Raw genomic sequence first — 15,553 nt, 5'->3', positions numbered from 1 at the left:
GAGGGCAGACTGGCACAGCCTAAGCCCCCAGTGCCAGAGTTCCCTCTGTGCAAGCAGCTCCTGGGCACCTGCAGCCTCTGCTCCCAGGGACCTGCACAGAGCTGTCTGCAGGACTGGGAAATCATTGTGCTTCTCAGCTCACTACAAGGACTCTTCCCCTATTCCTGCTTCCAGCAGCAGGAAGGGAGCATTCTGATTTCCTCCCTGCTGCAAAAGCACAGTGTGTGCGCGTGCGTGTGTGTGTAAAAATCCTGAAAAACAATTGTGCAGCACCATTGGTTCAGTCCAGAGGGAAGCTGGGATACTCAACTGTGTTTGGTGGCTTCCGAAGCGTCGCCAGCTTGGAACCAAATATTGCCTAAGGTAACATCCTCACAGTGGTTGGTAGTTCAAAGAGGCTCAAACACTGTCTTGTTACTCCCGTTAAACCCATCAACAATTCGTCTCTCCCGGTCCCTTCCGCACACAAAAATTCCCAAACAAAATTTAAAAAAAACCCCAAAAAACCAAACAGGAATAAAATAAATAAATAAATAAAGGCATTCCCAAAACATTTATTTTGCTTCTCTCTTTGTCTCTCTCCAATCAGCTCAGAGACACCGATGTCACCTACCTTCACCCACTGAGCTGCGTACGGAGCGGCAGCCCTGTACTGCAGCACTCCCGTGGTCTCTCCTGCTTCTGGAAACCTGTCCCCAGAGCTGGCACTGTCCCAACCCTCCTTCCATTCCCACGGATCAGTAACTCATTGGCTATATGGGAAAGAAGTGTATCCAAAGCACACGATGGCACATGGAGGCTGCAGAAAGCATCGGGAAAGGAGAACAGAACGGCGGCAGCTCTTCCTCCTGCCCGAACTAAAGGCTGAGCCACGGCACAACTCCCCCTCCAGCCCGACCCAGAGGGTGTCACCCCTCGCCCAGACATTCTTGTGGTGCGTTACTGGCACTTTATAGCAGTCTCATATGGTAGATACATGCACATGTCTGTGTGTTACATACAAAAGGTCTGATAACAGTAAAACATTGTTCCGAGAGATATAAAAAACCCAAGGAGTTGCATTAGCCAAAAAAAGTGTTTTGTGAGAAACAACAATAAAAATGATATAACCACAGCTTTTCTTTTCTTTAAAATTAGATAAATACCCAAAGCTATGATTTCACTTGGGGCCTCTGTACCTTGACAGGGAGTCCAATGGAGTATATCTGAAGGCACTTAATATCCTCTACTCAGCTGTAAGATGGTTGCACAGGGAGCTGGGGAGCTTGGGATGTGGTTTGGGGCATGGAGGAGAGAGATGGATGAAAACAAGCCCTGAAGAGCCATGATCCACACAGCCCCAGGTCCGAAACGAACACAAACGTACAACCCAGGTGTGGAGAAGGTCTCTCTTGGAAAAGAAAACTGCCAATTGCAAAAGTCTGTGTGTTTCTATGGACAGAGCACTTCATGCAACTCTGACAGTTCATCATACACTCTTAGAGATATTTAGCTTTGTCAGTTCATTGACCTCCTCAGTCCCTGTCTCCTCACAGTCATCCTTTTCCACGGCTTTGCCAAACCCGCACCTCTCCTCTGCCTTCGCCGCATCCTTCTGGAGCTTCTTGGCGGAAGGAAGGGTGTCCTTGGCTTCTGAGTTATCTGTGCCATGGGCTACCTTATCAGAATTCTGTACAGAAGGCACCAGGTTGGCAATCTCATCCGTCGGAGACCGCCCAATGCTGCCATCCACTTGAACCCGAATGTCTGGAGAGATGGACAACTGGTGATGCGGCACGATCCCGTTGTCCATGCACTTGGGGTAAAGGTAGGTCTTCATCTGACCCTTCCCCTTCACATTGACCGTCCCCCTGTAGTCAAAGTCATACCCCATCTTGTTGAGGATGCGGTAGCTCTCCTCACTCACCTGGATGCGGCACTCGACGCCGGTGGTGTCCATCCTGCTCGCGATGTTCACGGTGTCCCCCCAAATGTCATACAAGAGCTTGGTGGTGCCGATGACCCCGGCCGTGAGGGGGCCGTGGTTAAAGCCGATCCGGAGTTTAAAGTTAAACCACAGCATGTTGTTGTTGAAGTCGTCCACCACCCGCATCATTTCTTTGGCAAATTCAAAAAGGGTCTGCAGGTGCCCGTGGGGGTGGCTGCTGTCCTGGCACTGCGAGGTGTTCAGCCCCGACGCCGCCATGTAGGTGGCCCCGATGGTTTTGATCTTCTCGATGCTGCTGTAGTGGGGCTTGCTCAGCAGCTCATCGAAGTCCCCGATGAGCTCGTTCAGGACTCGGTAGCACTCCTTGCCACCCTCGTAGTTCTCCTCGTAGAACTCGCTGAAGTTCACGATGCTGGCGAAGATCACCCCGCCGCTGTCGTGGTTTTTGGAATAGCTCTGGGACACCTTCAGCTGCTCGGCCACGTGGTAGGGGATGATATTCCTCAGCAGCCAGTCAGCCTGATCCCTCATGCTCTGGATCTTGGTGCGGTGCAGGTCGGCCTCCACGTCCCCGTGGTAGTGCAGCCGGTAACTGACCTCGAACTCGCGGTTGAGGAACCAGACGAGCAGGAGCAGCAGGAAGGACACCAGAACCACCTCCTGGCCCATCAGCTCCGCCGGCCGCTGCGCCTCGCTCGGCACCGAGCTGTTGCACGGGCTCTTTCTGGAGCTGCACAGAGGGGAGAACACACAGGTGCATTTTAATTTAGGGCATTGCCATCCCTGCCCCACAGTTAGAAATGCTGGAAAAGGAAGTATGGGAAGTACAGTTACACACTGAATTATAAAATATTCATTGAGAACTTCATCTGCTGTTAAGGAAATGCCAAAGAATTCATTTCATTCTTAAACTCACCAAGTACTTCCTTAAACCCACCAAGTATTTCTTTATCATGTTCAGTGGCACAGCCCAGTCCTGTTTTAAGGACTTCAAGAAGGAAACAGTTATTATTATAGCTAAATATATAACTAAAAACACTGGATGTAAAAATGTACCTGTGTGTGTTTAGGTATCTGAGTGCACTGAGTGTCTGTACGTGGGGGTGTCTGTGAGTTTTGTGGAATTTATCTGCTTTTGTATTTTTATGACCTCCAATATTCAGACCCAGCTGCTTCACACTCCTGTGGCTTTCCCTTGTGTCCTCACCAAGGACCAGGAACCTTTGCCACGTGCCTTTAATGCTACATACGAAGGGTTTGGGAGAGGATAATCCTGTAAAAGGCACATTGTGGAGAACCCCATGGCAGGTGTTGGAACTTCATGAGCTTTAAGGTCCTTCTGACCCAACCCAGTCTGGGGTTCTGTGAACTGCACGGAAGTGGGGAACATGGCTGTGCTGATATCTTTTCTGTGATAAAATCACTTCAGCTTTTCATGGCGGAGAAAGAAAGTTTCTCCAAGTGCCAAGATTACATAAAATAATCAAAAATTCCAGTCTGCCATAGATTGGGAGCAGTATTTCAGATCCTTTCGACAGTTCACTGCCTGCCTGTGCAGATTATGAGGCGCTGATGGAGCATCTGCCAGTGCCAAACCACCCTGAACGAGGAGACATCTGCACTCTCCAATCTCAACTTTCTGCAGAGATGCAAAGACACAAATTGAATCTGAGAAGGCCCCACCTATGCACTCCCAGAAGCGAAGGCTGAACGCAGACAGCTTGGCATGCAGTCATTTCTGCAGGGATCCAACTGCATTTTTTGGATAAAATGATGCCAAAGCTTGAGATTTGATATGAGAAGACACGCGCTGAAGTTTTTTGAGTTCAGAGATGGTTTGAAAAGGGAAAGCACCACATCAACCTTTCTCCTGGAGAGCCAAAAAGGAATCTAAACTCAGCACCTGCCTGCATTTCTCTGGGAAGGCAGGAAGGGATTAAAACTCAGCACAACTGGAGCAACAGCTCAAGAAGAGAAGGCTGAATTTGTTACTGTAACATATGAAAACATTCCTGAGTTAATTTTGTTGCTTCATGTCCACGGGGGACAGCTTTTCACTTTGGATATATTTCAGAACTGAACTTTATTACAGGCACAGTTTTTTTTTTCTGAGTTTCATTCTCAAATACTTGATTGACAGGAAAGTGTGATGAAACAAAACCACAGCACAACTGTGAGACAGATGAACGTGCCCCTTATCCAAAAACATTTCTCCGTGCCATAGTCTTTGTATCTGTTCCCTTTTTTACAGAAATCTTTTGGGGGGAAAAGTTTTTGGTGAGTGAAATATTTACAATACAGAGTGTGCAGGCTGAATTTCAGATGAAAGATAGGACAGATTACATTGAAAATTACTTCTTTTGTTTTCTACCACAAATATACTTCTCTCAGGAGAAGTGAAGGTGTATTTATTTTATTCCCTCTTCACAAGGGGACCAAGAAAGGAGGAGATGTCCCAACTCAAAGCAGAGCCCCACCATCAGGTTCCTTGCTGTACCAAGACACTCCTTCCTCCCTGATGCTCAGCAGAACCTCTGTTATGAACCTGTTTATTTCCTCCCTTGAAAGACAAGTCAGAGACAAAGACAAAGACATGGTTTAGAGGGGGCCTTGGCTGGGCTAATGGTTGGACTTGATGACCCTTGTTGGTGCCTTTTATTTTATGATTCCCTGATCTTGGAGGTCTTTTCCAGCCTAAATGATTCCATAGTTAATGACCAGAAGGGAGCAATTCCTGAAATACAATCCCCGCTAATCGCCCTATTTTGGAGGTGACAAAATGCCCTTCCAGCTTGATGGGTTAATAAAACAAAATGATGTAGGTAAGAGAAAAGATCCTGGAAAGTAAGAAGAGGTGGGGGAAAGTGAGGAAGGAATCTGGATTAAGGAGCACAATTCACGTTCTTCTCTGAATCTGAGTTCATTATTTCACACATCCTGTGGGCAGAGATCTGTGGAAGGATCTGAGCAATGACTCTGTTACTGCTCTGAGAGTAAGAGTTTGATCCAGATAATCCCCTCTAACATCAGACATTCCAGCCACAGGGATTTATTTAAGCCATTAAGGGCTTTTTATTTACAGTTTGCTGTACAAAACAGTGCCAAAGTACTCTAACTCCTCTGCAGTGAATGAGGTGAGCAGCACAAACATTCAGTGAGGAGCAGTGGAAGGCAGGATCTGCCTTTAGGGAAGGACCTGCTGCCTCCCACTCCCCATTCCTGGAGCTCTCCATGATCTGCTCAGCGTGGCCTGACCTCGTTGGCCACGTGGCTGCAGCCCTGAGATGTGCAGGGAGTGACTCTGTGCACTGACCTCCTGCCATGAATGGGAATGGGGTGGGATCCCTTCTCCAGAGCAGGTCATTTTTATCCCATTGTGGATCAGTATGGAAAGCCCTGATCCCAGTCTGAAGGAGAGAGCAACTGCATCACCCTCATCTGGAATTCCAGCCTGAGGATGTCACAGTGACCAGGATACAGCACCTACAGGGCTGTAAATCACCTAAATCACCTCTCCCAGGCAGCAGCCATGACCTGGAGTCATCCTTTGGAACAAAAAGAAAAACTCTCCCACATTTCCAACAGAAAGAATCAGCCCCCCTACCCAATCTTTCTCAAGTCTACTTTTTATGAGGTGCTGCAGCAGAAAACTGATTTTAAAAATCATTCAAATTGAGATCTTGAGCTGACAATGTTTCTTTAACTCAAACTGGTGAAATGCTGCCTGGCACAGCCCCCTCACTATTAACTTGGCACCTCCATCCAGGCTGTGAACACGGAACAAGTGAGACTCCAGAGATAGAATCTCCTTTGGCTTGATCACAAATCATCAAGATAATGGTCTTCCACTTACGGAGCTTTCTGGAAAGCCAGTTTGCTTCTGAGCCAGTAACCCTGTTTGGATTTGGATATCTTGCTATATTGAAAGAAGATGCCTCTGCCTGCTAAATCTGAGAGAAGAATGCAGGGAGGAAAGGTGTGGAAAAGGGGATCAAACTGCTGCTGTCAATGGAAAACATGCAGGGGATGCCTACAAACCTTCCCTGCACCCAGGTGATTGCAGCCTCCACTCAAGTGGCCAACTGCTGCTCCCCCTTGAGCAGCCACACTGGAAAGTGGCACATCCCACCTGCTCTGAGGTGACAAGGAATGAAAATGGGAAATGTTTCCTGCTTCAAAGACAAAGTTCATGGTTGTATCCTTTGGGCTGCCTGGAAAACAAGGGAAACTCCATGTTTATATTTACAGACAGTCCAGAGATGAACTCTGTGCTAAGGCTTCATTACCATTACAACTGTCTTTCTTCCCAGGCAACATTCATATTATCTCTATTCTTGATCAAGGAAAGGGAACAACCTCATTAAGGCAACACACAAGCTAGCCCTCTTAGAACATGGGAAAACTTCAGTGCTGAGTGGGGTAAGCAAGGAACCTGATTTATGCAATTCTGGCAGAAAGCTGCAGTAAAAGGTTTTGTTAGGCTAAGAGAGTTTCACCTTTTATTAGTCCATTACCAAAAAAAAAAGGGGAAATTCTATACTCTAGAAATGTGGTATTCAATAATATACACCATAAAAGTCCTGAAGAAAGAAGCCAAATTCTGTTTAATGGCAGAAGCAGAATAGGATTAACTCCCAGTTCTCTCTTTTAACTTCCAATGTTTGTTAATGTCCAGGTTTGGGCAGGGTCAGGCCAGGGGAGCTGGTCTGAAGGGCAGTGCTGAGCAGAATCAGCACATGGGTCTCTTCCTCAGCTGAAGGAGCACAGACAACATCCTAATAAAAAGTGAAAAATGAAGTTTAGAAATGTTTAACAGGTGACATATTTTGGTCACTGCCTTACTTGGCCTTTAGACCACCAGGCAAGCCTTGTAAAGGAGGGAAAGCCTCACTCCACAGCTGCTCACCAGAGACACCTCCATGGTTTGGTCCTCAGCAACTCTCACCTTCCCCTGTCATCAGTCAGAAGTTACATGTTTATGGAAGAAAAATATCTGCAGGAAAACAGTGCTTGACAGATGATCTTTTCACAGATTTCTGTCACTGTGGGGAAGACCCAGTTGTCAAAGATTTAAGGCAGGATGAATTATTGATCAGTGATTAGCAGCTGGCCAGGAGCCTTCTGAGCTGCTGGGAAAGAGGTTTGCAATTCTGAGCAGCACAAAAGCTTCACAAACAAAAAATAAGGATCCTAACTAAGGCTGATCCTAAGATACTACTGGAGTGATCAACACACTGATGTTTACAAAAAAACAAAAACAAAACTAAACAAACAAACAAAGAAAACCCCCACCAAACCCAAAAGCCCCCTCTATTCTTTTGGCTTTAAATTTCCATTCTGGATTCAAGGAACTGGAATTCTGTTACAAGAAAGAACTTTCACTAATCAAAATCAGGAAAAAGGAAAACCCATGCTAGAAAAGCCAGAGCCCCCCAAACCCCAGCAGTGTAGGAAGTGCTGAGTCCCTGGTGAAGAAATACCCCAGGAAACCCAAAGCAACACTGCTCTCATCCCTCTGTACCAAACCCTACGTGTTTTCTAAATTACCACAGCATTTGTGGAGATGAGAGTTATTAGAAAGGAATTTTGTTTTGACACATCCTCCCAGGACAAGCAGCAAGCTCCTGAAAACCCCTTTTAGATGCATTACCAAAGTCACACATCCACACTTCAGTCAAATCCAGCATGGCCCAAATATTGCCCCCAAATTTGCAATGAGCAAACACACACTTGTCTAATACCAAAGACCAGCAAAAACACTTCAAATGGTATTGCAAAAACTTGCAATAAACTCAGGAGAAACTCACCACTGAAATCACCAGAGTGAGTCTTTAATAGACTTATTTTAAGGGGCCATTAATTACCCAGGAAGGGATTTTTGTTTGCTTTGAAAGGCTGCAGGCTAAAATTTCTTTTGCTCTCACTTTTATGACTCCCTGCCCTGCCCAGGCAAGGGGACAGCCAGGCCCAGACTGTCACACCCCATCCTGGGAGGGCAGCTGGCTGCACATCCAGCTTTCCCACAGGAAGCTCCTCTACACCAGGGAATTCTCACCTGCCCAGCTGTGAGAGCATCCAACTCCCACTGCTTCTGAATGGTGCAAATCAGCCAAGGAAATCAAACAAACAGCTCGTGGTGGACAGATAATGCTCTAAAAACTGCTGCTACTGGAAAAACAGGTGCTGTTTTAAATAGTTCTTCCATAGTTCTATTTCCTAGAAATCCAATTTAAGGAGAAAATATCATTACACAACTCTGTGACTGCAGCACCAGCCCTGATGAGTTTTGGTCATACCCAAGTAATCTGTAAAGGAAATGACACGAGGAGCTTAAACACAACTTGCTGGACCAATTTGTTGAATTCCCAAGTTATTACTGTGGATGCAAAGTTTTGCTACGTGTAATTCACTGAAAATGTTTCTATCCCTGAATATAAAGATGGTAATTTTACATAAAGCTTACCTAAAGTTCTGTGCCAAATCTAGATGAGGAGCTTCCATGGAGCTGAAATGAAAAGAACACTGATTTCAGAGGGAAAGCTAAAGCAATAAACAAACCATCCTGCAGCATTCCAGACAGAATTTTCAACTTCCTTATTGCACAGACCAAGAACTGCACTGCAGACCTGGTAACTGCACACAAACTTTGTCTGAACATGACTTATCTGCTTGGAAGAGAGAACCAGCCAGAGCTGCAAATCCCTGTAAGGGGAAACTGGAACTTTGTAATGCCTGGAACAAGTAATTGTTAAACAATCCCTCTTACCTGGAAATAGGGAAAAGCAACCCCAGAACTCTAAGACTCCATTATGCCTTCATCTTATGTGAGCACACAGCACAAATATTTTAAACATAAAACACAAAGAGACAAACCCCAACAATTCCAAACAAAAACCAAAACAAAAAAAAACCCAAACCAAAAACAACAAACCAAACCACCCAAAATAAAAAAAAACTCCCAAATCCCCAAGACCCTAACACAGAACCTATTTTTAAACATGCCATTAGAGAAAATAAGTAATTCAAGCACTTATTTACTTGTATTACAATTTCTCTACTGCAATCAAGTAGCAAGAGAGTATCAAACTCTCAGGAAACTGGAAAAGGAAGTAGAAGTGCAGAATGGATCTGGCTGTGGGGCAGACAGGGCTGCAATTGCCACCGTGACAAAAAATATTATCAGAATCATGGTAAGAGATGAAAAAAAAGATGATTATTAACAAACAGAAGTAATGGGTTTCACTAAACCTGTGTGACTCTTATTCAGGATCAGTTCTATCAATCACTGTTTCAGTTGAACAGCTCTATTATTTGAAATATTTATTTTTGAGGGATGAAACAACAACATATTCCAGGAGTTCTGAACCTTGCCCATTAATGGGCACTGCTGCTCACACCACAGGTGGAAATACACCATCATTAGTAACATTTATTAAGAGAATGGGGTTTTCCTTAACATTCACAGAGCCCCTTTAGCACTCAGCAAGAGCTGAGGCTGTGACCTGACACAACAGCAAGATCTCCACCTCTCACCTTTGGAAGAGCCATTCCCAGTCCCTCAATAAAGCTGAAATGCAGGGAAAACCCCCAGTTCTGTGTCTTTCTCTCTGCACAAAGTCCCAACACAGAGCTTGTCCAGGAGTGTATTCCATGACCCCCTTTACCAGGCTCTGCCAGGAGCCCCCAGGGAGCTGCACTGGGGAAGGAAGGAGCTCCAGGAACTCCTGCTGGGGGGAATCAGGCAAGAGCAAGCAGGGAATCAAGAAATGGCATCAAGGGTCTGCTCTCCCCTAATTTCCCTGGAAAACCAAACCTGGGGTTGAGTTTGGAGCCAGGGGGTTTGGGCTCTGCTCCCAAGGAACAAGTGACAGCACAAGAGGAAACAGCTTCAAGTTGTGCCAGGGGAGGTTTGGATGGATACTAGGGAAAAAGTTTTAAGCAAAAGCCCTGGCACAGCTGCCCAGGGCAGGGCTGGAGTCCCCATCCCTGGGGAGATTTAAAAGTCCTGTGGATGTGGCACTTGGGGACATGGGTCAGTGGTGGCCTTGGCAGTGCTGGACTTGGTGGCCTCAGAGGGTTTTTCCAAACTCAAGGATTCTATGATTCCATGACTCCCAGTGAAGCTGCAGCTGGCCAGTGAAAGCACCAGTTCTACAAAGGGAAAAGCCACAGGGAGAAATCTTTGTGACTGGAAGAGGGCCACTCAGTGCTGGGGGACAGATGGGGGATCACTGGGACCACTGGAATCCTAAACCCAATGGGACAAATCCATGAGGAGACACGGGAGTCTTCACAACCAAACACTCCTGCACTGCAGCTGGAGACAACTCCCCTGCCCTCCTTGTCCAAGTCCTTTGCAGACAGACAAGAAAGGGATTTTTCTGTAGTCAGTATGATTCAGAAATCATCTGTCAACCAATTCCAGCTCCAGGATATTTTTTCCCCAGGACTTTCTCCCTTCAACCCTAACAGACACCTCAAACCACAGATGTGATCAGGTGTAAGAGGTGAATTTTATTCTCCCTTTTTTTTAAAATATAAATTTGATCAAGGTTAAAAGAGACCACTGAAGACACTTAAAAGAGGCAATTAAAGCTAAATACTCACTAAAATATGTATCTGCAAACTCTTTTTGGTTTGTTTGGGGGTTTTTTTCATGTTTTTCACCTTATGATTCAGCAGGTCTCTGAAGAAGAGGAACTGACTGATTGAGGAGAAGATCTTGCTAAGTCCATCCCAAGGGAGGGTCTTAAGCCACTGAGAAGTGCAAGTTGATTATAAAATTTTGCCAATAGGAGTAGAAGGCTGGAAGGACCCCCCCTTGACTCTCTTGGCAAGAAAACAGCAGGAGAGTACTGCAAACAAATTCTCCTTGCATAAAATAATTTATCAGATGAAAACTGGAAAAATTTAAGGTTATTGCACAGAAACTGCATTATCTTGGTTCTCTGGTTACTGTTCTGCAGAGTCCTCTGAAAAGGCAGGAAACTGAGAATGGAACTGGCTATTAGATCCCATTAAACCTAAGCACCAGCCTTCCACACTGGAAAATGCACTGAGGAAGGAGGTGCAAGAAGAATATGTGGTTCCTAAGGGCAAAAATAAATCCAGAGGGGTGTTGGGGAGCAGTTGGGCTCTCTGGCACCACCAAATACCTGGGAAATTCCTTAATAAAATAAGATTTTCAAACTAGTGGTGAAAGGCAATTCTGAGGGTCTGTAACTGTGTCCCAGAAACACATCAGGAAGCACAGAGTGTCACACAGAAGAAGGCCCTCTGAAATCCTTAAATAAAAAAATAATGAAGAAATAAAATCATTAAGGTTGAGAGGCTGGAGAAAGTCATGGCAGACAGCAAAGTCCTGTAAACCAGCCCCTTGTTTCCCTGGGAGAAGCCCAGCTGTGCTCACCTGGAGGGGCACAAGGAGACGTAGAGCAGGATGAGCAGCACTGCTCCCACCACGGTTGCCAGCAGGGATCTCATCCAGGAGCTGAGCTGGCAGAAGTTACAGTACTGCACAATGGTGATGAGAATGGCACAACACATGAACATGGTGTACTGCAACAGAGAGAGAGAGGGGGGTTAGCAGCTGCCCTGCCTCACAGCCACGCTGGAGAATTCCTCCTGGATGACGGGCACAGGAAGTGATCCCACGTGAACATGGACATCTTCCCTTCCAGCAGCAGAAAACCTTTAGCACTGATGGTTTGTCACTGGTTTCCCTGGATTTTTATCACACACCCGTTATTTCAGCGATGTCCAGAGCCTCCAGCTTACCTTGGTCAAAAGCTCAGTGCCTCTTCTCATTCAAAAAAGGGGAAAAAAAGAAGGTGAAAATTCATGGCAACCCCTTCTCCACTGCTGGGGTTAGATCCTGCCTGCTTTAAACTGAATATTGAAATTCCATTGCACTGGAAATGCAGAGTGCAATTTCACCCACGTGCCTGCTTTTAGAAAGACTCCTCAGAGAATGTTCCCACACTGCCCTGTAACAGCTGAGTCCAGGGAAGGAAGGATTGCCTCAGTGACAAAAGGCAGCTTCAGTCACTGGCAACTCACACTTGGTAACATGACCACTTGTGGCAATTTGAAAGGACAAGCTCACATTTTCTGTTCCAAATGCCTCATCTCAAAACCCCTTTACCTCTCCACAACTTGACTGGAGAAAGGAGAGGAAGTGCAGGACAGATGCACTGCTCAGAGCACCTTCATTTCCCCAAGTGCAATCTCACAGTGCTCAAAACTCTCAAGTGTGCCAATGATGTGCCAATTTTGGTTTCCCAAGAATATTCACGACCATCCAAGCTAAACCAGAGACCCCATACTTGGATTAAGGAGTTCTGGTCTAGCTTTATGCTTGTGTTACAGAATCAAATGATCATTGTCTCCCTTTCTCTCCCCTTTTAGGTGTCCTGTGCAGCTGAAGTGCAGACTCTGCAGCATGGCAGTCCTGTGGCATAACAAACAAGCATGTGATTGAGAGCAGACACAGTGTATGGGAAAAATCCTTACATAATTCACCATTTTTAAACCACAAACAACAATTGTTGATTTTTTGAATGACTTAAAAACAGATAAAAGGAATTTCAGAAGTGTCCATAAAAAATCTGTAACTTAAACTTACTTTTTTCCCCCCATTTCAGGTCTCCTAAAGTGGCAGAGCACTGCTTCTCACTCCAAGTGATGCCCCAGCATGAAGCCAGCCTATAGAGGGTCAGGATGTGCTGGATTTTACTATGAATGCATGGCTTTGGAAAGTTTTTTTTTTTTTTTTCATGGCTGTTTTTGTTAATTTTCGTTTTAATTATTTTATATCCAGGCGGGGTATAAAATGCTATGAATAAAAAAAACTTTGCAAAACCATGTCATAGTAAAGGAGGACACTTACCTGACCCTCTATAGATTGACTCCATTTCCTAGAGCTCCATGAGTGTGGAAACACTGAGCACAAGCTGAGTTGGGACATCACTTGGAGAGTGAGCCAACAGCCCCACGACTCTGGAGCACCTGCAAGAGGAAAGAAAACAAAGTTCATTCTCAGTCTGGTGATGGAAATCACCATTTTACTGCTGCTGCCTGAAGTGTTTTGACTCAAGCTGACCTGCTGCATTGAGAACACACTCATAAAGTGGTTCTGATATTATCTGAAACATCTGGGGAGATGATCAAGGATGGTGATGAATGCGATGGTATCAAAATCAAATGGACAGATTTGAGAGACTTGAAGGTTTTCAGCTCCCTTCCCTTGAGGAAAACATTCCTATGGTTAGTTTACGGATAATCATGGAGGGCAAAGACCATCATTAGACTGAATGAACAAACAAATCAATTTACAGCTTAAAAATGCTCCCCCTAAAGCTCCAAAAGGTAGAAGCTGCAGAATGATCTTAAGCATGGGATGGAACAGAATGTCAACCACACCCTGCTGTGACTGTGATAACCACGGGATGTGTGTTTAAATCAGCAAGGACTAAAAAATGTGTGGTCACATGTTCCCATGGAACAAACAGCCCCCAGTACCCAGGAATAAGCTGTGATAGGAAGAGTGAAGAGGATCTGGTCATTACCTACACCCAGGGCCCTGGAATAGCAAGAGCTTTGTGAAACAGAATTCCCTGAAGATCCTGGAAAGGAAGGATTGCACACTGTGCTGCCTAAGAGAAACCTGCAGAGAAACAATCTTTCATCTCCAGCTTGAGGCCATTTTGTTCACAGTTTTTAAGCCTTGATTTTATGCTACAGTTGGCTTTTAAATTAAACTGTTCTCCCCTCTCCTCACTGTTGCCCATGGCTGGAACAAGAGGTGCCTTCCAACCCAAACCATTCTGTGATTCTATGGATGTTTAACCCCTTGTTCTCCCCTTCTGAGTGCTTTTAATAACAGAGACACCAAATACCCTATGGATCTCTGTGTCTGGGTTAAACATGCCATTTTCTTTTCATTCCTTTCCAGAAGGCAGTTATTGCATTCCTTTAACCATTCCCACAGCCCCTGCAGTGGCCATTTCTAGGTACCAAGTGCTCTCTCCTTTGAGCTTCTTCATCTCACTCTTCAAAGCCAAAACACCCCTCACTAATCCTGTTCCTGCTGTTGAGGTTCAGTGATACAGCTCCTCTGACTCCAAATCCAGCCCAGGACAATAATCCTGAGATAAACCACTTGCATTATCTCAAAAAAATTCCTGCAGAAGTGCTTGGTCTAAGAGAAAAAGGTATGCAAGCGCAGGAGTTTCTAGGCATCCTATCCCCTTTTGCTGGAGAGTTTTCACCATGGCTGTGTTTACATAACAGACTAGGAATTCCATCATCCACAAAGCCCCATCCCTCCAAGGGATCTGTATCAAACAGATGTAAAGCAGGAGGGAAGTGGAGGAAGGCAGGCAAGCAACAAGCTTTGGTAGCTCCAAACAGTCACTTTAGAGAATGGAGTTCAACAACTTACATGTATATTTGTTTCAAAATCAGAGGTGAAGTGTGAAAAAACTGCAAGAGCTGGGAGAGAAACCAGGATTGCACCGAAGAAGTGTCGAGGCAGCCAGCCAGAAATCACCTCCAGGAGACGCTTGGTGCAAGTCATCACCTCCTCCAGGAAGAAAGCCATCCTGGAACACAGGAAAGCAGGGATCCAGGCATTAATGGCAGCACACCTCCTTGTACCCCTCATTTACCTGTAATAATGCACCTTCAAATCCATCACTTAGGCTCTGTGAGCAACCAAGGTGCCACAGCACCTGCTGGTGACTCCAGGGAATAATCCAGCCTGGCTGCCAGATGCCTGTGTTTGCTCCGGTGAGGAGGGGCAGCAAAGGGAGGGAGAGCCTTGGCACGGTGGCTTTGAGGAAGCCTACTGAAAGCCAAACTTCACTTCCTTGGAAGGTTAAGCAGAGGGAAGACTCCTCCATTCATAAATAAAGCAGGCAGGGAGAGGGGAAACTTTCACAAGTTAAAGCTACTGAAAATAACACCAGGAGCAGGGCAGCTCCAGCACCCGTGACAATGCAACCCAAACCAGTTCTCCCAGTTGCAAGCAGCCAGTCTGCAGGCAGGCTCCGTTCCCTGTCATTAGGGAAGGAGAAGGGGAAGGGGAGCGTGGGCTGCGAGCTGGCAGCAGCCGAGCTGGAGGAGCTGAGCCCGGCGAGGCCAGCTGGCACCGCCCCGCTGGGTCCCAGCGGCCCCGCGGGAAGGAGCCGCTCTCGCCGGGAGCTGCCGAGAAAACCACGGCCCCAACCTGTGAAAAGCTGAAGGAGCCAACTGGAAGAGCTCTGGAGAGCAGCTTACCGGAGATGCTTCTCAAATGAGAGCAGCTCTAATTGCTAAAATGAATAAGGGAAGGGAAAAGGATGCTCAGTGCTCAAGGGCATTGCATAGAAAACTAGTATTTATCCACAGAAAGAAATCCCTGGGATAGCTTCCTTCTCAAAGCTCAACATCAGTCACTTGAGAAAAACTGCAACTGCTGTTCAAGTGCCTAATTATTTTTAAGAAGCTGTAAAAAGGTGCTGGAGCACAGTTAGCTGGATCCAGAGCCATTAATGGCACGTGTGGAGTTAGGAGACTCAGGCTGAGCAGGTGATTCTGGACTGCAGAGCCCAAACAGGACAGAATCACACCTTTTGTTTGGACAGA

The 15,553-nt window shown here is 46.0% G+C and overlaps 1 protein-coding gene across 4 annotated transcripts in view; it reads right to left on the bottom strand.

The window, feature by feature from the left end:
- Positions 1-534: 534 nt before the first annotated feature.
- Positions 535-15,553, bottom strand: part of ADCY9 (adenylate cyclase 9) — an 83,661-nt gene continuing 68,642 nt past the window's right edge. For all 4 annotated transcript variants that reach the window (XM_041409503.1, XM_041409523.1, XM_041409492.1 and 1 more), the window contains 4 exons: positions 14,370-14,529; positions 11,337-11,485; positions 8,391-8,432; positions 535-2,657 (listed from right to left, as the gene is read on the bottom strand). In XM_041409503.1, the coding sequence (XP_041265437.1) occupies positions 1,469-2,657; positions 8,391-8,432; positions 11,337-11,485; positions 14,370-14,529 (1,540 nt within the window). In that variant the 3' untranslated portion in view covers positions 535-1,468. The remainder of the gene's footprint in view (positions 2,658-8,390; positions 8,433-11,336; positions 11,486-14,369; positions 14,530-15,553) is intronic.

The sequence above is a fragment of the Onychostruthus taczanowskii genome, unplaced genomic scaffold (genome assembly GCF_017590055.1).
Source record: "Onychostruthus taczanowskii isolate IOZ18803 unplaced genomic scaffold, ASM1759005v1 scaffold10, whole genome shotgun sequence".
Lineage (NCBI taxonomy): Eukaryota > Metazoa > Chordata > Aves > Passeriformes > Passeridae > Onychostruthus > Onychostruthus taczanowskii.
The sequence above is the reverse complement of the archived record's forward strand: the minus strand, read 5'-3'. Positions and strand labels throughout refer to the sequence as shown.